Consider the following 22,875-nt stretch of genomic DNA (forward strand, 5'->3'; position numbering starts at 1 on the left):
GTTAGCAGTAACGCTTCTTGAGTAATGCATTCTCGCTCACAGTTGCACCCTATTTCCATTTCGGCGAAGGGAGAGTCCAGGATACGATCTGAAGTTCCCTAAATGAAGGGTTTGGTTTGCCCAGGGTAATTCACTGGCTGCACCAGTCGCAACAGCTTCTGATGGCAATTGGCCCTACAGATTGCCACCAAGATGAAGCTTGGCGTTCCCAGCCGCAGCCACAAGTACAGCCAGCAAAACACAAGAAAAGTCCTTTAAAAACAGTAAGGATGTGATGGAAAAATGGAGGATTTATGATTTTTCCCTGCATTCTTTCTCAGCGATACGGTACCAGTTTAGTTGTATTTAGTTGTATTTGTAGACACACTCATGATTTAGAAGCTCTGAGCAGTTCCTTAGCTACATGCATTATTTTTCTTCCCTTTATCACCTGAAAAGAGTAGTAATTACAACTAAAAGTACCACTGCGTATGAACGGGATTGTAATGTATCCGAGGCAACCAAAGGCCATGAAAATTATGCTGAGCTGTAACAGTAGACATGAAAAACGTAATTAATGGGGAAAACGTTGTGACAAGTTCAAAGCTTGTTGGCAACGTCAATGTTTCTACATCGCTCAAAAAAGAAAGAAAAAAAGAAAAACACGACAAACCAAGAGTTGGCAAAAGTTTTATTAAGACGTGACAGCGTAACACGCAGAGCTGGGCCTGAAAGGCTCATCCCGTTATCAAACCTCGATGCTGGTGCCTGGTTTAGGTCTGTAGAAAATAATGCATGTTATAAAACACATACATATATGACATACATATATGATACAGGCATGAAAACACAGCACACAAGATATGGATGAGACCGAATGAAGTCCACCTGGAGTGAAGTGCACTTAACAGGGAGGAGAAGACACGTTGTTACTCCACAGTGCTGTACCATTAGATGCGCTGACCCCGAGCCCCAGGGCCCGGCGGAGGGACTCAGTGCTCTCGTCACCATCCTGAACACGATGGCGATGGAGCGGCCGGGGCAGCGGTGGGTGTTTGCACGGGCGGGACGAGGACACACAAGTGTGTTTGGTGCCGTACTCAGCTGCCAGGTCATTTACAAAGTTCCCAGGCGAAGGGAGGGGGGTTTATGCAAAACGCCTCAGAGCTGAGTGCTCAGCTGTGTAGTACGAGATTTGTGTCAGACACGGATTTTGTTCGCTACCTCACCCCAGAGAAAACATCCTCCCTCTCGCCGCCGCCGCGCCGCCGGTGTCCCCGCCGCACCGCCGCACCGAGGGGCGCTGCCCCCGCCGCCGGTGCCCGCGCGGCGACAGCGCGGCCGGGCCCGCGCCCACCATTTCCTGCCGCTCCCGCCGGGCCCTCCCGCCAAGATGGCGGCGGCACCGTGGCGGGCCGGCCCGGGCCGGGCCCCCGCGCTCCGCCGGGCAGCGCCGAGCGCCCTAGCGCGGCCCCGCTGCCTCACACGGCGCCCGCGGGCAGCGGGAAGGCGGCCGGGACAGCCCCGCGAGTTGCAGGCTGCTCGGGGCGCTGCCGCTGTCACTGACAGGCGGGCGAACCGGGGGCTCCGCCCGGCGTGGGGAGCCGCGGTGGGACGGGACAGCGCGGTGCGGGACGAGCTCGCCGCCCCGGAATGACGTGAGCTGAGCGGGAGCAGCGCACGGCACGGGGGAGGCGGGCTCGCAGCTCCCGCCGATCCGCTCCGTCCCGTCCCGTCCCGCTCGCTGCTCCCAAGGCGGCGAACGCGCACAGAGCCCGGTGTGCGCCTCCCATCCGCCGGGAGCCAACCGGGGCTGCGGAGCGCGGGGAGGGGGCACGGAGCGGGCGGCTCTGCCGCGTTGTGCTGCATCACCGGGCGGCCCCTGGCGTGAGGCGGCGGGCGGGCGGTGAAGCTCGCTGCGCCTTCCAGGGGAGCGCGGGCACGGCGGAGGGCAGGGAGCCGGAGCTGCCCGGGCGGTGAGTCACGGTGCGCAGGGCGGGAAGGCGCCGCAGCGCCTGACAGCGCCCGCTCTGCCCTGCAGGGCCCCGCGAACAGCCGGGCCTGGCCCCGCCTCGCCGGGGCGAGCGCGTCCCTGCGCCGCCGCCCCCGGCCCGCCCGCCCCGCCGCACGCAGCCCGGCCAGCGGACAGGCCCGGCGGGCGGGCCCCGCCCACCGTTCCACTGCGATGGTTGGGTGTCTCCATCTGCAACGCCGATTGGCCCCCCGGAAAAGCGGTTTGCTCCCATTGGCTGAGGGGTGGACTCAAGTGAGCCGTGCGCAGAGTAGTAGGGAGGGGCGAGGTGGTCCGGGGGAGAGCGCGCGGGGCCGTGTGCAAACCGCGTGTGGCGCAGCCAGAAGGGACGCGGGAGTAGCGGCGGGGCCGGAGCAGCGGAGCCTTCTGTCGTCCGGCCGAGCGCCCAGCGGGTCGGCGGTCCGCAGGTACCTGCCGGGCCGGCCCCGGCGGCGGGGGGAGCTGCTGGGACCGAGGGCGGGCAGCGAAGGCAGAGCGCGGGGGGATGATGGCGCTGGCGCACTCCGGCCTAGTGCGCGGGAAAGTGGCGCCGAGCGGCCCGCCCGGCCTGGGGCGCGATCCCCCGGCGCGGGGGCCCGGGGGAGCCCGGGGGGAGGTGGATGGGGGGTGCAGGGGGGGGTGGGGCCCGCAGGCCCGGCGAGGGCGGGCGGTGGCGGCGGGTGAGTCAGGCTCTGGCGGGTTCCGGGAGGCGCCGAGGGAGCCTGCGCTGCGCTGGGGGAAGGGAGGCTGGGGAGGGGGGGTCCCTTACCCCGCTCGCTCGGGCCGGGCGCTCCCGGGAGCGGTCTCCGCCGGGCCTGTGGCGGCGCTCGGCCTGTTGCCCGGGGTCCGGCGGCGGCTCGGACGCCGTGTCCCGCCGGGCAGGCCTGCAGCGCGGGGGCGGAGGGCGGGGGCTGAGGCTTCACCCGGCCGGCCCGGGGAGGGGGAACCGCCCGGCCTCCCCGCGCGGGCTGGGCCGGGTGGGTAACTGAGGAACTTCTCTGTGGGCGAGCGGCTGCAGCGAGTTCGGTGAGGAGAAGAACTTGTGAGAGCGGGGGCTGGTGCAAGGCGGCTGAAATACAATTGTGGGGTTTTTTTCCCTCGTTTTATTTTCCTTGATGTCCGCCGGCCTCGCCGTGGGCCCGGCCGGGGCACCACGTGGCCGCCCACGTGTGAGGCCGCGCCGGGCGCGGGGGCCGGGCTGTTCCTCGGGCCACAGGCGCGGATGGCGGCCCGCTCCACATCCAAGTGTGACCTATAAATGGATAGGAAAAATAGCCCGTGACATCTGCATCAGACTCGTGGAGCAGCCTTTTATTGAAGTTAGTGTCAGACGTAGTTCTCAAGTAACCAGTGTTACTCATTTAGTATCCAGAATTGTCATAAAGGAATTATTTAACTTAATAGTGGGTTTAATTTTCATTTCAGCACTTGGGAAGTGTTAGGGTTGCCTAGTCTGTTTTCTTCATCAGTGCAAACTTGCTTAGAGAAGGAATCCTGCATCTGTCTTCGAAGTGAAGAGCTTAAACGAGTTCGGTAGGGCAGTGCGAGAACCTCGTGAGTTACAGGCTTAACCTCCCATTCTTTTTAAACTGACTTAGTCAATGTCTAGACTGAACTCTGTGTTTAAAAACTCCACATTGTTGATGTTTACTTCTCTTAAAGTTTAAAACTTTACACAGAAGTCAAAAATAAAAGGGGAAGATGGTAGAATAATGTACGTGTTTGGTAGGTAGTCTGTAGTTTCTATATTAACTAGGATGGATAGGCAAAGTGCAAGAGTTACTCTTCTCTGAACTTTTGCTCTCCTTCTGGTTTGTGTCAACAAAGCTATCGCAGAATTACTAGTCTAACTGAAGTCATGATGTCTTTTTGACCTGGCTTCTGGCTGCTTTTTGGGGATCCAAGTTCTTGAGTGGTAGCTCAGCATCCGTGGATCAACTTGGCTGTGGAATGTATTGGGGGGGCAGGTAGAGCATAGGGCTTGGCTAGCCCCTTGTGTGGGTTTTCCTGAAGTTTCAAACTACTTCTTTTCAGAATTGGGATGTTGTTAACCTGGTGGTCAGAAAACTTAGTTTTATTTCTTTTCTAGTGAGGCCAAACGCTGGAGGTGGGAGCATCACTAACTCTATTTGTAGCATGTTTTCAGGTTACAGGTGTGGAAATTGGGCCAGCTGAATACTGAATAGCTTTGGTGACAGTCGTGTCTCTGGTGTTCAGGAGTTCTCAAATGCACTTAATAGGAAATAAAAACCCTTCACGGGTAGTATTTATCTAAAGAGATTGAGTAATACTTTTAAGATTAAGTGCTGGTACTTCTCTTAGCAGTTCTCTCTGCCTTTCAGTTCCTTTGTCTTGTAGGAAGGCAAAGCTGTGCTTCCTACTACATGGCTGTTTCACCATGTTCGGGCTGGCTTGTCAAGTCCAGGTGTGGTGGTGTGGGTTGGTCACCTACAGCCTGGGAAGAAACTGCTGATTTATCAACGTTTGCCTCTTTGATATCACTGGCTTGCCAAAGAGCTCTTAAGTAAGCCAGCTTTAGCAGTGGGTTTTATCTAGTCTGTGCTTTGATTGAAGGGGTGAAGTCCTGTTAGTATCAAGTGGCAGTGATACTTGTAGATCACAAAAAGCACCTGGTAAGTATCATGAAGATAACTGCCCTGTTGTATTGGGCTTGTGTTGTTGAGTTCTAAGGAACTGCTATTGTGAGTAATCTTAGAGGTGAAGTTCAGCTTCTTTTCTATTCTTGGGAACCCAAGTTAGTTTTGCCTTTATTAAATCAAACTTCTTCAGGGGACATTGAGACTGAAAGTCATAAAAAAGAGCATTGTGTTGTGGCTTAGTAGTAGTTCTTTCCATCATTTGGTCTAGGTGGGCTACTAAACCAGACTTGGATATTGCTGAACCTTGCATTAAGTTTAAAAATACTGGAGTTGAATAGCACCTCTCCTGTTTTGAAAGTTTTGAATGTGTATTAACCATAAAGCCACACAGAGACATGATTGTCCACTTTAAAGTTGATACTAGGAAGTATCTAGTTGCTAGTATCACTGGAAGAATCATAAATAAACTTTGTCACTTCACTAAAGTTGTGCTCGAAAGCTTCAAATCTGACCTAGGGAATGACTAAGGTGGCACCTCTCCCTTGGATCTTTGAGCTGCTCTTGGCCTGTGATCAGTAGGGCAATCACACAGAACAAAGGCTGAAACTACTGCTCAGAATGTTTTGCTGAGTAGCTTGCAAGGTGATTTATTTCTGCTTCAAGCTACAGTTACAGAGCTCTGTAGAAGGAGTTCAGGTAAATGGCTGCCCTCTCTTTCATAGAACAGTAAGGTTTGGGGCAACTAGACTTGAATTTCGTGATGAGTTTTGGAATCTGGTCTGAGGCAGTGGCTTAGTATATCTTGCAGAATTTCACCTGGCTCAAAAAAATGTGAATGAGGCTATAGTTCTAATTGGTTTTCCATTATTACTTATTTCTTGTCCTGGTGAGGTAAAATCTAGTTCTGGGGAGGGGGCAACCTGTTTTGTCTAACACACTTGAGCTGCAGAAAACACTGATAGATGTAACCAAGTGAAAACTTTCCAAGAAGGCTTAAACTAGTAGCCTTGTTGCAGAAGACTTACTTAAGGTGGACCTGGTAGGTAAAAGGAGCTGCTGGAAACTTGCCTTGATGACGAAATGGAGGAGTATTGACTAATAGAGGAGAATTTGAACTTGGGTTTTTTTTGCTGTACTCTTTTTCTCTTGAAAGTAGCTGAAAAATGTCACGGTGTCCAGAGTGCTTGGAGGCTGTCCATGTAAGGACTGGTCTTCTGAACTAGCCTTTTCTGGATGTTGCTCCTTAAAGGTGGCTGTTGGCTTTATCTGAAAACTAAATCCTTATATTGGTTTTTTAAATGGTTTACACTGAGACAAGAAAGTCTGTGTAAGGCTGCTTAGAATGTGGGGCAAGTAAAAGTAGTGGCAGCTGCATCTGCCTCTAGTTGGTGGACTTGTATTCAGTTTCAGATCCTTTACAGGAAGAATGCAGAAGTTAAACATTAAAATACTGCTGAAGAGAAATTCCAGGCGGACTGTTTAGTACTTTTCATGTACTTAATATATCTGAAGATGGAGCAGCGTGCTTTGTTATCATACTTGTACAGCAGCTGTAACCTTCAAATACCTCTGAGTTCAGGGGAAAAGGGGCCACTGAAAATAAAGGTTTTTAAATGAATGTCTCCAATAGTGCAGACACTGTTTAGATTTCTTACTCATTTTGCTTAATCTTGCTTTGCCAATTTGCTGTATGCCAGAGGAAAAAAAACTTAGGTTTTCCTGTTGAAGGAGTAGTTAAGAATGAAGCAACTTTAAATCAGATGTAAAACTTTTCAGATTCCTTTGGGGCAATGAGTAGTGAGCTTTCCTCCATTGTGGGGATCCTGACCCCGACTGGCAGAATGACAGCCTAGATAATAATCTTGGATACACAGAGAAAAAGTTTCTGTACTAAAGTAGGTCTAGCTCACTTATTAAGTACTTGTCTTTTGCCATATGCTAACGTAGCTGTTTACATTTGGTTCTTCCTATGGATAACTGCTGGCAATATTAGTTCAATCCTGTCACTTTCTGCTGTATTCAGTTCATGGTTTGAATGAGAGTGGTGGCTGTTAATATCTGTGAAGATGTTTTTAAGAGTTGCAAGTTAAGAATGTATCAGCATGTATAATTCAGAGACCACATCTTGTTGCTCTTGAAATTAAAAGTGGCATCAACTGTTGTGCCTGAGCCCAGCTCAGTGAGCTCTGTGGTGTTCTGGTTCTGCAGGGTCAACATGGTTGCTATGGAAATGGGCATAAACAACAGCACCGTGAGCGCCACCAGCACAGACAGCTCCTCACCCTTGGGTGTTCTGATAAGATAGTTTGAGACCTTGAACACTGGGATGAAGCAGAGAAGACTGGCTTGTGTGTAAAATCCAAGTGTATCTCTGAAGTGCTCAGCTAACCAATTGTTTTGTTAGTGTTAATATCTAAGATCTTGCCTCCTTGCATTGCAGAACTTCATTTTAAGAGCAAACACCATCATCTGGTCCAGCTGGAAGATGGATATGGGGTTACAGCAGTAGCATACTGGAGTTTCTGTCTCCTGTACTTTGAATTCTCAGGCTTCTACTGTGTCTGGAAGGATGGATGCTTGCTTCTGTGCTGAACATGATTGGAGGGGGGAAACTTTTTGGAGGGAGGAGTGGCTAAAATGCCATGTTAAATTTCTTCAGTGTTGGAGTACATTAAAAATAACTAAATAAAAAATTGGTGTTTAGATATACACTCTCCATTTAAGCTCTAAATGTCAGGATGCTAATTCTGGTTCCCTCTTGAGGTCATGTGTTGTTATTACTGCTTCTGTAGTGGCTTTTTTCAAGACACAGCTCAGGAAGGTTCCTGGTAATCTGGGATGCTCGGAGGTCTGAGGGGGAGGAGCGTTCTGTAACAAGTAGTAGGGATAACAGGAGGATTATCTTCATGGGGGATCAGGTGAACTGACCAAACCAACCAGATAATGCTTCTGTTTCTGTTGGTTTAAGAATAAGGAATTGGGAGAAAGCATGTGAAGTATTTAAACTTGAGGAGACTTCATCAAAACAAAGCTTGACAGGTATATTTTTAAACTAGTGTACTTTAAACTTGTCTTGAGCACACTTTAAAAAGAATATTTCAATTTAAATGCTTAACTTCCTTGTTCCTTCTGGCTCTGGAAGTCTTGTGGAGCTGTTGTACAGCTGTGGGGGTTATGGTGCTGTGACTGTGGTCCAGATGGACTTCTGCTCAGTGGAACCTCCGTTCCCCAGTATGGGCAAAAGAAGCGGGTTAATCTTGTCCGGCAGGCCTGGCTGGTGGCTCCCTGGCGTTCTAAGGATGTTTTCCCAATTAGCCTTCTAGAGATCTGCCAAGTGTCTGGTGTCTTTTAGGGAAACCAAGTGTCTTAAACACTTTCTTTCATGTAAACCTGGGGGTGAAGTGTATGCCTCCTGAGCTGTGGGTTAATATGTTGAGGTTGTAATTCTTGTTTTGCAGTTTAACTGCTATTTAGGTCATAAAAGAAGTCTTCAAATGTTAAGCTAATGTCTTCTTTTAGGCTTTAGGTGCAATACCACCTATTCTTACAATTAGCATCTAGAATGAAGCTTGATCGGTTAATGTATTAGCTACCAGTTTAAGAGGAAGTGCTAACAGCTACCAGGAAAGCTTTGTAGAGATAAGTAGTTGGCTTTTGGGTTTAACTCTGGGGAATAAGTTTTTGAAGAGAAGACTGGATACAGAAATGGGAGGGCAAATTCTGTAGTACACTGTGGCTCTGGCTCTTCACAGCTGCCTGACTCCTAGCAAAGCAGAGACAAACTTTTATGCCCTACAGTGGTTTTTAATAGTCAGGATCAGATATTGTACAAGGAAGTACTGAGTTAGCCAGAAGTCCTGCTTGGTTTTCGTTGCCTCTGCTGGGAGAGTGGGAGATCTCTGTCTCGTACTTAAATGTAGCCCTTGGCTGGGGAAGAAGGTGTTCTGAAAATGTCTCTTTTCCTCAGGTGATCTGCAGCCATGAGCAGCAACGAATGCTTCAAGTGTGGACGCACTGGCCACTGGGCTCGGGAGTGCCCGACTGGAATTGGCCGTGGTCGTGGGATGAGAAGCCGCGGCAGAGGTGATTGATGGCTGTGGCTCTGTTTGTTTGTGCAGTAAGATCTCTAGCTGACTGCTTGAATAGTGTGTAAAACTGGCTTTGTTAGTCTGAGGCAAACAAAGTTAGGACACAAATCGGTGAGTTTTGTTGGTTCTTACCTCTGCGTAAGAACTTTGCCAGGGGCCTCTGAGCATGAAGCAAAGTTTGCGGTTCAACTGGCAGTGTCCTTGATTAACTCTTAAGAATATTCTTAACATAATCCTTAAGCCTTTTTTTTCTCCTGTTACCCGTTTCAAGCAGGCTTCCAGTTCATGTCTTCATCTCTCCCGGATATCTGTTACCGCTGTGGTGAGTCTGGCCATCTTGCCAAGGACTGTGACCTTCAGGAGGATGGTAAGTATCACTAAATATTCTACCTCTTCAGTCCCATGGGCAGAGATCTGTGGTTGAAGAGGAGTACATAATTCACTGGAAACAAGCTGTGTGTGTCCCTCATTAGAAGCATGCTACATCTCCCGCTACCAAGGTTTTATAGTCTTGTTTGGTATGTTTTTCTTATTGTGGAAGCCTGCTATAACTGCGGTAGAGGTGGCCACATTGCGAAGGACTGCAAGGAGCCCAAGAGGGAGAGGGAGCAGTGCTGCTACAACTGCGGCAAACCCGGCCACCTGGCTCGGGACTGCGACCACGCAGACGAGCAGAAGTGCTATTCTTGTGGAGAGTTTGGACACATTCAAAAAGACTGCACCAAAGTGAAATGCTATAGGTAAGAACTCACAAGAGAGCTGCAAAATGTAAAGTGATAAATGTGTTCTAATTTTGGTTAGGAAATGAAGCTTAAGGTTTGACTGGGTGCCTTGTTTCTTTAAACAGTTACCTATTCTTGTTCAAAACTATGACTTAAACACCTGTTAGCAAGTCAGGCAGATTCAGTGGCACACCTCTCTAGATGGCCAGAACAGCGCAGATGTTAAATCACTTAAGCTGCATGGGAGAAAGGTCTGCATCTTTTTGCAGAAGGTAACACAAAGTACTTGCCTGTAGCGCAAGCTTAAGTTGGGTACCTTGTGTCTTCAGCTGGAACTAATAAATACTAGCTGTCCAAGTCAACTGAGTGGCACAGCCAGCACCAGCAGGAACACACACTGGAGATGTCTTGGTTGTAGGAACTGGTCATACAGGTGGGTGTCAGATGAGTTTGAAACAGCAGCTTCAAAATGCTGTCTGGTTTTTGAACGCAGGCCTGTGCTAGAAACTGTGTTCCTGAGCGCAGGATTCTGCGAGGGTCCCTCCTCCGTGAGGAAGATGAGGGAACATTGTGCGTCTGAGTTCAAACTAATTACTCTCAAGGTTAAACTGCAGTCAGAAGTATCAGAGCAGGCAAAACCTGACACACAGTTGTTTGTTGGTTGTAAAAACACCCTTCTGTACAGTGATTTTTGGCATATATGGTGATGAATGTGAGTTGATCAGTCGGGGAGCAGGTTCTGGCTCTGACATAGGGCAAGTTTGTCTTCAAAGAATTCTGGAACACTGAAGCAGAAGTCTTGAATACAGAACTAGTGTTGCATGAAATGTAAGTAGAGAATGTACCTGACAGAACAGGATTGCTTTTCTGTGGGACTGTTGTGGCTAGTTTTAATAAAATCCTTTACTTTTTGCAGGTGTGGTGAAACTGGCCATGTAGCCATCAACTGCAGCAAGACCAGTGAAGTCAACTGCTACCGCTGCGGCGAGTCAGGGCACCTTGCACGGGAATGCACAATTGAAGCTACAGCCTAATTATTTTCCTTTGTCGCCCCTCCTTTTTCGATTGATGGTTGTATTATTTTTCTCTGAATCCTCTTCACTGGCCAAAGGTTGGCAGATAGAGGCTACTCCCAGGCCAGTGAGCTTTACTTGCCGTGTAAAAGGAGGAAAGGGGTGGAAAAATCAACTTTCTGCATTTAACTACAAAAAATGTTTATGTTTAGTTTGGTAGAGGTGTTATGTATAATGCTTTGTTAAAGAACCCCCTTTCCGTGCCACTGGTGAATAGGGATTGAGTGGGAAGAGTTGAGTCAGACCAGCAAAAACCCTCTCTGGGTTACAGGGAAGTGATCCTATGCAGGAGGAAAGAAATTCTGGAAGTGTCGAAACTTCCTCATAACTTTAATTTTATCACAATGGCCTTGGATTGTCTGACCTCAGTAGCTGTTAACACCAAGTAATATCTGTATCAGGCCCTAGCTAGAGCATATAGCTGAGTGGGAGTAAACAAACACGATGCACATGCCTGTTAATGGCCATGAGAGAGAGAGAGAAATCGGGAATAACCTTAAAAGTAACAGTAATTCAGTCAACGAATGTTCACGTTGGAGATACAGAACGCAATGGGAAGCTTTTGAATAAATATTTCAAAGTAAATCTGAAACCCAGACATCAGTGCTCATAGCGTATACAATTTGGAGCTATTCAGGAGTTGCAAATAAATGCATTTTCACAGAAATCAAGATGTTATTTTTGTATACTATATCACTTAGACAACTGAGTTTCATTTGCTTGTAATCAGTTTTTAAAGTAAGATGGTAAAAGCAATTGAAGTCCTAGAACATAGAAAATGTAATTTTAAACTATCAATAAAGCTGGAGGAGGAAGGGGAGTCTGGCTAAAGTTCCTTTTGTTTAGTTTTGGTTCTCATGTACACAGTGCAAAGTAACACATTAAAAAGGGGTATGTGGAGGTGTAAAAAAGTTCAGTTTGGACGTTTCTTTTGTACTGTTGTGTGTTTCCACGGGGCAGCATCAAAATGCGAATCACTGGAGCAGCCAGCCCTGCCCGAGTGGCGTGTCTCTGCGTGGTTTGGGAGCTGAGGAAGCATTTCGGTACAGATGGCTGGAGGTGGCACAGAAGCAGTTGAAAAACTGGCCTGTGGTGTTGGTTGTGTGTGAATTCACAGAGAAAAACAGGCTGAGTGGCAGCTGGGGGAGAGAATCTAAACTGGGGCCGTTGTCTTCTGGGTCTGGGTTGCAGTTAAGCAGTTACATTTTGATCTGTGTTAGAAGCGAAGCTGCTCAATGAGATGAGATGTCCCTTGAGGTCGTGAGCTCCCAGGAACAACATGAAGTCTGTGGCTTTCAGCAGCACAGGGGGGAGGCTTCACGGGATGTCAGGGATCAGAGCGGACCTCGAAAACACATCCAGTGCAATCCCCCCATGGAGCAGGAACACCCAGATGAGGTTACACAGGAAGGTGTCCAGGCGGGTTGGAATGTCTGCACAGAAGGAGACTCCACAACCCCCCTGGGCAAGGCTCTGCCACCCTCACCACGAACAAGTTTCTTCTCATCTTTCAGTGGAACCTCCTGTGTTCCAGTTTGCACCCATTGCCCCTTGTCCTGTCACTGGTTGTCACCAGAAGAGCCTGGCTCCATCCTCCTGACACTCCCCCTTTCCATACTGATCCCCAGGAATGAGTCCCCCCTCAGTCTCCTCTTGTCCAGCTCCAGAGCCCCAGCTCCCTCAGCCTTTCCTCACACGGGAGATGCTCCACTCCCTTCAGCATCTTGGTGGCTGCGCTGGACTCTCTCCAGCAGTTCCCTGTCCTGCTGGAACTGAAGTGCCACAACTGGACACAATATTCCAGCTTCCAGACAGGCAGCAGCCGTTCCACAGTTGGGGGAGGGGGAGGGATTGAACTCTAAAAGCAGCTGTACGGCCTGGTCATTTCTGGGTCACTTCGTGCTCCTGCAGCACGGGTTGTTACCGCGCGACCCGCACGTTCCGTTTGCCGCGTTCCCGCCGCGCAGAACAGCGGGTTTTCCCGCCCCGGCAGCACCGCAGCCGCTGGGCTGAGAAACACGATAAACAAACCGCGGCGGCGGCTGCACACACCGAATACCGGCGGCTCCCCGCGCCTCCCGCCCGCCGCGGCTCCCGCGCATGCGCAGTTGGGCGGACGCACGCGTGCCTCGCATTGCGCACGCCCAGCAGGGAGAGGCGGGAACCGGCCCGTGGGTGCGCGCGTGCGCAGTGCGGGCGGGCGCCATTTCTGGGACGGGTTTGGAGGGGCTGCGGAGCGCGGTGTCGCAATGGTGAGTGTGGGGCCTCCGCCGCTCTCTGCCCCGCCGTGGGCGCGGGGGCGGGGGCTGGTGAGGGTGAGGAGCGGGCCGGGGCCGGGGCCGGGCGCCCGCAGTGACAGCCTGTCTGTGTTCTCTTGCAGGCTCGGAACGCGGAGAAGGCCATGTGAGTGCGGCACGGCGGGGCTGCGGGGGGCCCGGGACCCTCCCAGGGACCGCCGGCTCTGGGTGGGGGACCCTGTGGTGTCCGTGTTGCTGCTCAGGCAGCGTGACCGAGCTCCCGTGTCCCCTGCCCTGCAGACCGGGGCTCTGGCTGTATGTGGTGTCACCTGCACCGTGGCACACACCCGGGGGGTCACACTTGCCCACGGGGATTCACTGTTCAGCTGTTTTTAGAGCCCTAGGTTAGGGTTGCAGGACCTCTGTAGATCCCCAGCCCAACCCCTGCTCACGCAGGGTCACCGAGCAGATCACACAGGTGGGTCCAGGCGGTTTGAATGTCTCAGAGCAGGAGACTCCACACCCGCTCTGGGCAGCCTGGGCCAGGCTCTGGCACCTCCCAGCAAACAAGTTTCTGCTCATGTTCAGATGGAGCCTCCTGTGTTTCAGTCTGTGCCCATTGCCCCTCACCCTGGCGTTGGGCACCACTGAACAGAGTCTGGTCCATCCTCTGACACCCACCCTGAGCTATTGATCCATTGATCAGATCCCTCTCAGCTTCTCTTCTCCAGCTCAGCAGCCCCGGCTCTCTCAGTGTCTCCTCATGGCAAAGATGCTCCAGACCCCTCAGCATCTTCGTAGCCCTGAGACCAGTTTTGCTGGTCTAGAGGCGATGAGAGCAGGGGCACAAGCAGCCTCCGTAACTGGGTATTGGTGTTGCAGAGCGTGCAGGTGCTGCTGCAGCTGCTGCAGGGGAGAGATGTGGTGAAATAGGTTCCAATGGCCTGCTAGGTGTTAGGTGGTTCCTGGTTTTGGAGCAGGTGCCAGGCTAGAGAGGAATCTGTCAGCATTGTTTCAACGATAATTCTTGTTTGGGCTAAGTCAGTGTTTTTCCACATATTTATTTTTGTATTTGCCTTGAGTATTTTTCAAAAAGATTTGCAGACCACGTGTTGGGAACTGCTAGATTAGAGGCTCTTCAACATGTTTGTCTCCTGTTTGTTCTTTTTCCCTGAAAGACTTTGCAAGCTTGTAGCAGTGACTCAGAGCTGTGTGGTGCCTGGTGGGGTGCTCTTGGGGGATCCCATCAGTGCATTTGGGTGGGTTTTGTTCTGGAAATGCCTCTTCACAGCAGCTGGAGCCTGGAGGAGCAGCGTAGATGCCGGGGACAAGCGTGCTGCTGAAGGCATTAAACGTGCTCGGTGGTTTTGTGCTTTTTAACGTAGCCACTAAAGGTCTAGCAAATACAAGTGTATTAAAAACGGTAGTGTGTGTAGCCTGCTCACTTGCGAGAGACTCAGAATATTTTGGTGATGTTAATAAGCTTGTTTACTAACTGCTGCTTTCCTTACTGAAGCTTTTTTTCCTCTCGAGTCTTTTGTTTGCTAAGATGTGTGAACTTTATGCCTGTGCTTATAACTCGTTGATGTTGGTTTGCTGCTATTATCTAACATGCTGGCATATGCTAGACAGAAAAATGAATTAGGTGCTTACCAGGATTTATATTTATCTCAGAAATTAACCACTGAGGTTTTCTAGTCTTGAAGAAATCACTAGCAGGAAGAGCCAGTCAATGAATACGTTTAAGCCTTTGTTTTCTACAGACTGTAATTAAGTCTGTAATAAACATCCAGATGAAAACCTGTACCTGCTGGAACGCAGACTTGTAAAATTCACTGTGCTTCCTTTCTTTTCTCTAGGACGGCCTTAGCAAGATTTCGGCAAGCTCAGCTCGAGGAAGGAAAAGTTAAGGTAAGATTAAGAAGCCCTGGAGCTTTGTTAGGTCTGGTGAAGAGCGGGACACAAGCCCTGTGCAGCGCTCAGTACGCGTCTCCTGTCGGAGCACGGCTTTATTTGTCTGGAATGCAGCTGCGGCAGGGACTGTATCTCACAGTGACACAAAGCAGAAGTGCTAAATAGAATTTCCTTAACAACCCATTTAAAAATTTATGTGTGTCTCAGATGTGTGAAGAAAGTGAAAATTGAGCATCTCTTATTTTTTTTATGTGATGTAGGTAGCATAGGTAGTAGCTTAAAAAAAACACCTGCAGTAATGCTGTAAGTAGAGGTGGCATGATGGGTAGAAGGTGTAAATTACTTTTGAGACGGAAGTTACCTCCTTCTGCAGTGACTTAGGCAAATCAATGCACGTGCACTTGTTTTTTATTGACAGTAATCACAAGGTTGGTTTGGATTTCTTCCCAGAAGAGGCAGAGTAATCCTTCTCCTAATCTCGTTGGTTGGTGTGTTGTGACCAAGCCGTCACCACTGAGCAGCGGCCTTTGGGATTGTTGTGAGACGTGGCGCTGCCTGTTATTGACCTAACGCATCGGGGCTGTGCCTCTCTTCGGAATTGCCTTCACTGGCACGCAGATTTCTGTTCAGATTGCTGCAAGATTGACAAAGAAATGGCCTAGGCGACTTCAACATTTAAAAATCCCACCACTAGAATGAAAGAAATAGCACCCCTAAGTCCCCGCGAAACTTCGAGACTGATTCTCAACTTTCTGGATATTCCACTGTATTTTTCCACTCAAATTGCTGGAATATTTACGTGGGGATCAGAGTGTTCTCAATAACTTATTTTGGACAGGTTAATAATTTCTAATTTTGAGTAACTGTTGAAGGGATTCTGGAAACTAACTGAGGTGTCCTGTGTTTGCACCCTAAGAAATGCTGGTTTACACCGGAGTGCGAGCAATGTGGAACATTAAAGTGGAAAATAAGTTTGGAGAAACTGTAGTGGAAAAAAACTCCGTAAACAACAGCCAGAGAATACAATGGAATAGAGTTTCTGGTATATTATGCAAAGGAGGGCTTTTTAATATATAAAAGGCAGAGCTGTAGAAATACTGTAGAGAAAGGGACAAAAGAACCGCACAGGGAGTCCTAGAGGTAAGACGATGCTTTAGTTTGTTGTAAGTGAGTCAGCGAAATGTGAAGAAGGTTGGGAAAAGGGTGTTTTGGATAAACTGGAGTTGGGAGAGCACAGAACAAAATTATCCGGGGAAAACTACAGTATTTGGGTAGTAGCAATTGAGAGAGAAAGGACCAAAATTAACAGCTACTTGGAAGCCAGTGGATTTGATTCGATGGCAGTATATTGAAAATGATGCTGTCTTGAAATGGAACGTTATTTATGTTGGAGAGGATTGTGGGGCGATTAGAAAAAGAAGTGACAGATTTTGTTTTTAATAAAGTGGATTAAATTAAGTTGTTATATTCTTTGATAGTTTAATTTGGCAGGGCTGTAAATCGCCGTTTCCCAAGTCAGTGGGAGCGGAAGGCACTGGAGCTGGGTAGCATAGTTTGGGGTTAATCAAGCCATGAAGTTCGCAGGAAATGCTGTGAATATATTGATGCTGGGTTAAATTTCCCTGGTGTGTGGCTTTGCGTCAAACAGGAGCGAAGACCTTTCCTTGCCTCGGAGTGCAACGAGTTGCCTAAAGCTGAGAAATGGAGGCGGCAGGTAATGTCAAGCTAGAGATTCTTCTCGTTCTACAGCAGGTAGAACTTTAGCTCTTCGTCTTTAGGCAGCTGCTTACACATGGTTTTCAGACTTCTGCAGTGTGCTGACAGTTAAATCACAGAATGATTGCAATTGGAAGATGACGTAGTTCATCACGGTGTTCGAATATCAAGTTGCTCAGGGCTGTGTCCCACTGAGTTTTTATTAAATTCAGGGATTTGGATTCCACAACCTTTGGGGCTGCTGTTCCAGTGCTTGATTACCTCCATAATGAATTTTTTCCCCTTGAGTTTAATCAGAATTTCCCCCGTTCCAACTTGTGTGTGTTGCTACTTGTCCCATTGCCGTGCAGCTCTCAGGCTGGTCTGTCTTCACCCCCCAAGCTGAAGGTGACAGCGGGTTATTCCCTTTTCATCTGCTCTTAAAGCGAGTCCAGCCCGGTTCTGCCCATCTTGCCCTGCACTTCGTGTGCTCCTGCCCTCGTCACATGGACAGCTGTACAAATGCTTCCTTGTTTTTAAGCTGCCGAGGTACTATATTCGTGTCTGAATAAAATCTGTGTTGATATTTGGAGTTCATAGCCTCGGCTCCATTCTCTAGATCAAAAATCCAACTTAGAGGCTTGATCTTTCTAGGGGATTTTTTTAGACCTTTTTTTATTTCCTGAGAAATTAACTTCTGTGTTCTTATTTAACTAGATCATCGGGGAGATTTCCAAAAAAGTGGCACAGATTCAAAATGGTAAGAGATTTTCTGAGTGTGTTTGGTTGGTTGTTGTTGGTTTTTGTTTTGTTTCTTTTTTTGATCTCCAGTCCTAAGCAGTTACAGTAAAAATCACATTTCATGTGAACTATACTGTTTCCTTTGCATAAATTCTGCAATGACTCTGGTGCTTCTAGTGAGCTGCCCAATTTATTGTTTGCTTGTTTGTTTTTCCCCTCTAACAGCTGGATTGGGTGAATTCAGAATTCGGGACCTGAACGATGAAATAAACAAACTTCTGAGGGAGAAAGGACACTGGGAATTCAGAATAAAGGAGCTGGGGGGTCCGGATTATGCTGTAAGTGTGGATTATTTTGTACAACGGGGTTGCAAGTCAATTGAGTAATTGGAAAAGCCTGTGCAACATTTAGTTGACCACCAGTGTTTATTAGAGAGGAACTTTATTCAGCCCCAAAAAATGCTGGGTTGTGTTAGAAGAAATGTTTGTTTTCATGATGACCAAATCAGTCTTTTCATTTGGAACCCCAGTTCAAGGGGTTTTACCTTCCTCTTAAGAGTTTGCATCAGTGGTCTGGTTATTTTAAATAGTGAACTCTGTTTATTTTCCAGCGGATTGGACCGAAAATGTTAGACCATGAAGGGAAAGAAGTTCCAGGAAACAGGGGGTACAAGTATTTTGGAGCTGCAAAGGATTTACCAGGAGTTAGAGAACTTTTTGAAAAGGAACGTAAGTAAATAGTGACTCTTCCCAGACACGAATCTGCACAGTGGTGTATCGCGAGTAAAACGTCTGCTGTAGTGCGTGGGGAATGCGAGTAACAGCACGTCCTGGCCCGTGTCTTAGATCAGCTAAATGAAATGCTGAACACAAGTCATTAATTGAATACTGTTTCTTTGGGCAAAGAAAACCTTGGGTTATTTCCAATTAAAGTAATAGAGAAAAGAGTAGACTCTGTTTTGTACTGGGAGTTCAAACTAGTGGGGTCTGGTGTTCTGTAGAAATCTTCCATCGTAACAGGTTAAATTTATTTCAAAGTTCTATATTGTACTCTGTGTTCAGAATTTAAAAAGGAAAAGGTAGTTGGCTTGAGCATAATTTTAGAAGCAGAAATCAGCTTTCATAATAGGAAAAACTAGGTGTAAGTGGAGAAAACTTCATATATTGACTTGACATAGAATGAGCGGGAATTAGGTGGACCTGCAAGCGAGGCAGGCCTGCGGAATCAGCTCTTATGTGCCATCTGCAGAGAGAAACTGGGCGGGACTACGTGACCTGAGAGAGCTTGGGACAGGTGTTTAGTTCCTTTAACTTCCGATGTTGCTCAACACTGGGACTCTGGTCCCGGAGGGAGAACAGGTGTGTGTGTGCCAGAGCGGAAAATTATTTTTGGGAGGGAACGCTGCTACGGGATGCATTGGGTGACGTATTCAGACAGTTTGTGTGGCACACAGAGACATTCCAGTGCTGACAGCGGCTCAGGTCGTTGGCAGCTGCAGCTGCCGTGAGGCCGACGGGACCTGGGGAAGGACAGGGGAGATGGACCCGGGTGAGTGACAGTCCTGTGTTCTTGCAGCCCTCCCACCGCCTCGGAAAACGCGAGCTGAGCTTATGAAAGACATCGATGCGGAATATTATGGCTACAGGGATGAAGAAGATGGGATTCTGGAGCCGCTGGAACAAGAATATGAAAAGAAACGTATGTGAGATTCAAAACATGCATAAATCTGTCCAAGAAGGGGTGATGATGGCCTCTGAAGTTAAGATAACACTTTCTTTTCCTGTGGGTGTTGTCTTGTGCTTAGCTGTCAGATTTCACTCATCACATATGTATCCAAATCACTGTTGTGACATGCTACAGAGCTGTAGGAGCCACTTATCCCAGTCATGTTGGCCCCTGTTATTTGGTTCAGAAAGTGGGTTGGGATTTATCTGTGACATGTAGAGCCTAAAACATACCCCAATTAAGGCAATAGCAAGTACCAGGCTTCCACAGTGCTGGTGTTGGGTGTTGCTCAGGTAATGTGGATACATTTAATATATAGTACATCAAGGTTCTACAGGAAGCCTGTGTTACAGATATAGAGGATTTAAGCAGGAGGTTTAAGTCCATTAGAGGAGCTTAGGAAGTAGGAGACAAATCAAGGGAGCTTTAGCTTCAGTTGTGGCAGGGCTGCTGTTGAGGAAACCGGGGCTACAGCTGGACCATGCTGCTCTGACTTGCGCTTAGTTCCCCTTCTGTTTTCCTTTGCTAACCAGTTCTAGCAGAAGCAGTGGAAAAATGGAAAATGGAGAGAGAAGCACGTCTTGCAAGAGGTGAGGAAGAGGAAGAGGAGGAAGTAAATATCTATGCTGTCAACGACGATGAGGTATGTGATGGCTAGTGTGATGGAACATTTCATGTGTCTTCTATGCTGTATTCTTAAAGTGGAGTTATTTTGCCCAGAACCTGCCTGCTGCTGAGTTCTGCCCTTCTCTCTGCCTAACCTCGCTATACGATTGTCCCTGTTCAGTAAAATCAGTGGTAGATGAGTACACTTGGCCCAGGTTTAGAGGGTGTCAAGTGCAGGCAGCTGGGAAAGGTTTCTTAAGGGAGCGAGAAACAACTAACAGCTGAGACCTTGTTGGGATTTAATTGTCGCTGCCTGGAATGCTGATATTTGTAGGGCAGCGTGTTGTTAACGGATCAGCCTTGCTCCTAAGTACAACCTGCATGAGGAGCAGCACAAACAGTATTGTGTACAGTATAATTTCACCCTGTCGGTGCGCAGCAAACCCGGGGCTTGCAGTGTCGTGTTGATAGTTGAATCCTCACACAGCAAAGCTTTGCTGGTGCTGCAGTCGCTGCTGTGACTTGGCTCTTGCTGCTTCATTCTCCCAGCGCCACTAAGCGAAGTGAGGGATGTTGCCACCACTTCCCAAGATCTGTAGAACTCTCGAAACTTGTTCTTATTTCACACTACCTAAGTGGGTTTATCACAAGAATAAAAAGGACATAGTCCATAAGGTAAAAGCTGGTTGTGCCTTTCAGTTCCCTGTTTTATTTGTGTTATCTCATGATTTGTAAGCCCAGCTCTGGGGTGTGAGAAGGAAGCTGCAGAGAGCTATCCAGGGAAGCGGTATGCGTACTTTTAAAGCACTTTCTTTCTTGTTGGTTAGCTGGCTCCTCTTTGGCTATAGCTTTGCTATGACAGCCAGAGAGCTATGGGAGAGGAGGGAATATAGCTTTACATTCATGCCCATGCCACAGCAGAGTAAAAGCCATATGAAGAATGGAAGCAGCAATGCTGAAAATGTCAAGGAGCAGGATCTGAATGTAGTGCTTGTCACATTCCTTTGTTGTTTGGTCCCGTTCACCTTCTTCTTATGTTTGTGGTGTTGATCATTCTCAGTCTGGTTTCTTCTGGCAGAACAAATAAAAGAAGGTGATTTCAGTGACCTCTTCAGAAAGTAAACTTGATGTGGCTTTTTTTTTCCTAGTCTGATGAGGAAGGTGGCAAGGAAAAAGAAGGTGAAGAAGGCCAACAGAAATTTATTGCACATGTTCCAGTGCCATCTCAACAGGAGGTAAGACATAAGCAAACAAAATAGTTGCAGAGATGCACGCTGGATTTTGCAAGGTAGAGATCTCAACTTGTGCCAGATCATCAGTAGAAATGTGCTTGACTTGTTATTTCTGACTTGACTCCACAGCTCTTTAATCCTCTTGCAAATGCTGTGGAACTGGCCTGAATTGTACTGTTGCTGTTATTCTTTTCAGCCGAGAGTTTCCAAAAGCTTCATAAGTACTACAGAAATTGGAAAGTGTTGTGGTGTTATCATCGAGACAACCGGTTGCCTACTGTGTATTTACTGTGCTTTTCTGCTGACAGTCGAACTTTTATTAATTCAGTGGAATGATTTCTGAATTGCAGGGTTTGCTTTCAGTAATTTTCCAAAAATATTTTGCTGGCCTGACCTTTGAATTGACTGTTACGTTTTGAAAGTGCTCTAGGGTATGTATCACCTTAGCAGCGACAGATGGTTTGAAATATAACTTAGGCAGGAAGGTCCTGGAGCTGGCTATCTTTTGGCAGGTATGTTTTCACATCACACAGCATGTGGTGGTTTTTCCCCTCTGTCATCTTGTCAGATGACAATCCTGTATTGTGCTCTGAAGTCATGCACATTCAACAAGATATACATGTAATGGCTTGTCAAAACTGGAGGGGACAATTAACAACTAAAAACATTGCTCTCTGGCCAATGGTGTTTTCTTAAAGAAGAGAGCAAAACTGGCTGCTTAATATGTAACCACTGATTTGCATAGGAATCTTTTCTAATTAGGCAGTAGTCACTGTAACAGTTTTTCTTTTTTAGTGGCAAATCACTCCATGCCTTATGCCAATGGGATTGTGCCTACTAGATGCTAAATTATAAAAAGCTAAGGTCCAAACATTTATTTTTGAGAGATGCTGTTTGCCTGTGTGTGATTTGGAGAAATATAAAATCACTACTGAGATTAAAGCAGGGCTTGCAGGTGGCCATTAGTAGATCTCTAAGGTACGTGTGTATTAAAGAATTGTGTATGGCTGGCACTTCCGGACAAAATTTGGGTACGATGTTCCTCGCCATGGCTCATGTGAAGGGAGAACCCACTGAGCTGTTATTTCAGGGATGTAGACTAATGTGCATAACTCCACTTGTTCCCCATTTGTTAAAGCTACATCTGAGACAATTGTTTGAACCAAAATTCAGGTGGCTGTACTGAGAGTAAAATAAAATTGCAGCTAATTCCAAACTAAAAAGAGTAGGAGCACAGATCTGTAACAGAGGCACCTATTTTACTGCTTTTGGCTTCCATGAGCTTCAGCTGAGTATTTAAAAGATACTCCTGATTCATCTTAATTACTTTTACACTAGTACCCACCTCTAACGTTCACAGTCTGTTTCCTGTGTGTCTCTTCCTCCTGTCTCAATAGCTAGGTTTCAGCATCTCAATTCAGCTAAATATCATCCTGGTTTTATATTTGCAGATCGAGGAAGCTCTTGTACGGAGAAAGAAGATGGAGCTTCTTCAGAAGTATGCCAGCGAAACCCTCATGGCACAGAGCGAGGAGGCAAAAACCCTTTTAGGATTGTAACATGGCACCAGTATGTCCTGGGTTTTATATGACCTGTCCTAAAGCAGCAGGCTCGTGTGTTCTGGTAGCAATCACTTTTAGCTCTGAAAGTCCCGTTGGATGTTAAGAGTAAACTGATGAAGTTGCAGTGTGTTCTGCAGAAAGAAAACCACTGTTTTGGTTTATCCACTGAAATGACTTGCGCTTTGGTGGTGAAAAAGGTCAGACCTAGATTAACGTGTCTACATCTTCAGCAGGTGGCTCTGGTGCTATCACTTTGTAAAGCAGTCTGTGCAGTGGTGCCTCGTACAGATAGAGCTGCGAACCCAGTGGCTCCTTAAATCCCGAGGGGAAGCTGGCAGACGTTCTTGCCGCTCTGTCCCTGCTGTCCATGTACACAGCTTTCCATGTTGATTTTTGCCGACCCAAGTCCAGAAGTGACTTGTTGCGTTACCCCTGCTGAGTTTACCAGAACAGCCTGGGACCTCTTCAGAGGTGCCTTGGTGGGAGATCTTAGGAGTGACTTTGAAGATGATTCGGTTTTTTATATAACACACCAATGTGTCTAAAAGCTGTTACGTGCTTTGTGGTTTGTAACTGTGCCTGGGTGAATTGCTTAAATAAATGCTGGATATTTCAGCAGCTATTGTAAATAATTCCAACTTTGCAAGACCATGTTCAAGTACTGTTTAGTAAAGTTTATTTACAACCTGA

At 47.7% G+C, this 22,875-nt stretch overlaps 2 protein-coding genes across 7 annotated transcripts; both read left to right on the forward strand.

Moving 5' to 3' along the window:
• The first annotated feature begins 1,709 nt into the window (after positions 1 to 1,709).
• Positions 1,710 to 11,384, forward strand: CNBP (CCHC-type zinc finger nucleic acid binding protein). Of its 6 annotated transcripts, none has more exons than XM_065074460.1 (5): positions 1,710 to 1,955; positions 8,558 to 8,673; positions 8,950 to 9,044; positions 9,216 to 9,418; positions 10,317 to 11,384. In XM_065074460.1, the coding sequence occupies exons 2-5, from the start codon at positions 8,571 to 8,573 to the stop codon at positions 10,432 to 10,434; spliced, it is 519 nt and encodes a 172-aa protein (XP_064930532.1). In that variant the 5' UTR covers positions 1,710 to 1,955; positions 8,558 to 8,570; the 3' UTR covers positions 10,435 to 11,384. The 6 variants fall into 6 exon arrangements, with proteins under 6 accessions (XP_064930532.1, XP_064930535.1, XP_064930536.1 ...); XM_065074463.1 differs by having other exon boundaries at positions 1,725 to 1,955; positions 8,953 to 9,044; XM_065074464.1 differs by lacking the exon at positions 1,710 to 1,955 and adding an exon at positions 2,198 to 2,418 and having other exon boundaries at positions 8,953 to 9,045; positions 9,220 to 9,418.
• Positions 11,385 to 12,605: 1,221 nt separating this feature from the next.
• On the forward strand, positions 12,606 to 22,875 carry ISY1 (ISY1 splicing factor homolog). The gene is made up of 11 exons (XM_065074455.1): positions 12,606 to 12,725; positions 12,854 to 12,876; positions 14,570 to 14,621; positions 16,273 to 16,338; positions 17,037 to 17,079; positions 17,286 to 17,398; positions 17,671 to 17,788; positions 18,636 to 18,758; positions 19,319 to 19,428; positions 20,540 to 20,626; positions 22,075 to 22,875. Exons 1-11 carry the CDS (start codon positions 12,723 to 12,725, stop codon positions 22,180 to 22,182), a joined length of 846 nt encoding a protein of 281 aa, XP_064930527.1. The 5' UTR covers positions 12,606 to 12,722; the 3' UTR covers positions 22,183 to 22,875.

This window comes from Columba livia, chromosome 10 (assembly GCF_036013475.1).
Source record: "Columba livia isolate bColLiv1 breed racing homer chromosome 10, bColLiv1.pat.W.v2, whole genome shotgun sequence".
Taxonomy (NCBI): Eukaryota; Metazoa; Chordata; class Aves; order Columbiformes; family Columbidae; genus Columba; species Columba livia.

Excerpts from the sequence above, each read along its gene's own strand:
- CNBP (XM_065074460.1), top strand. The coding sequence starts at position 8,571 with ATGAGCAGCAACGAATGCTTCAAGTGTGGACGCACTGGCCACTGGGCT. Across the intron at positions 9,045-9,215 it reads ACTGTGACCTTCAGGAGGAT|GAAGCCTGCTATAACTGCGG; the intron begins GGTAAGTATCAC and ends TTTCTTATTGTG. Across the intron at positions 9,419-10,316 it reads ACCAAAGTGAAATGCTATAG|GTGTGGTGAAACTGGCCATG; the intron begins GTAAGAACTCAC and ends TACTTTTTGCAG.
- ISY1 (XM_065074455.1), top strand. Across the intron at positions 17,399-17,670 it reads TGGGGGGTCCGGATTATGCT|CGGATTGGACCGAAAATGTT; the intron begins GTAAGTGTGGAT and ends TTTATTTTCCAG. Across the intron at positions 20,627-22,074 it reads CAGTGCCATCTCAACAGGAG|ATCGAGGAAGCTCTTGTACG; the intron begins GTAAGACATAAG and ends TTATATTTGCAG.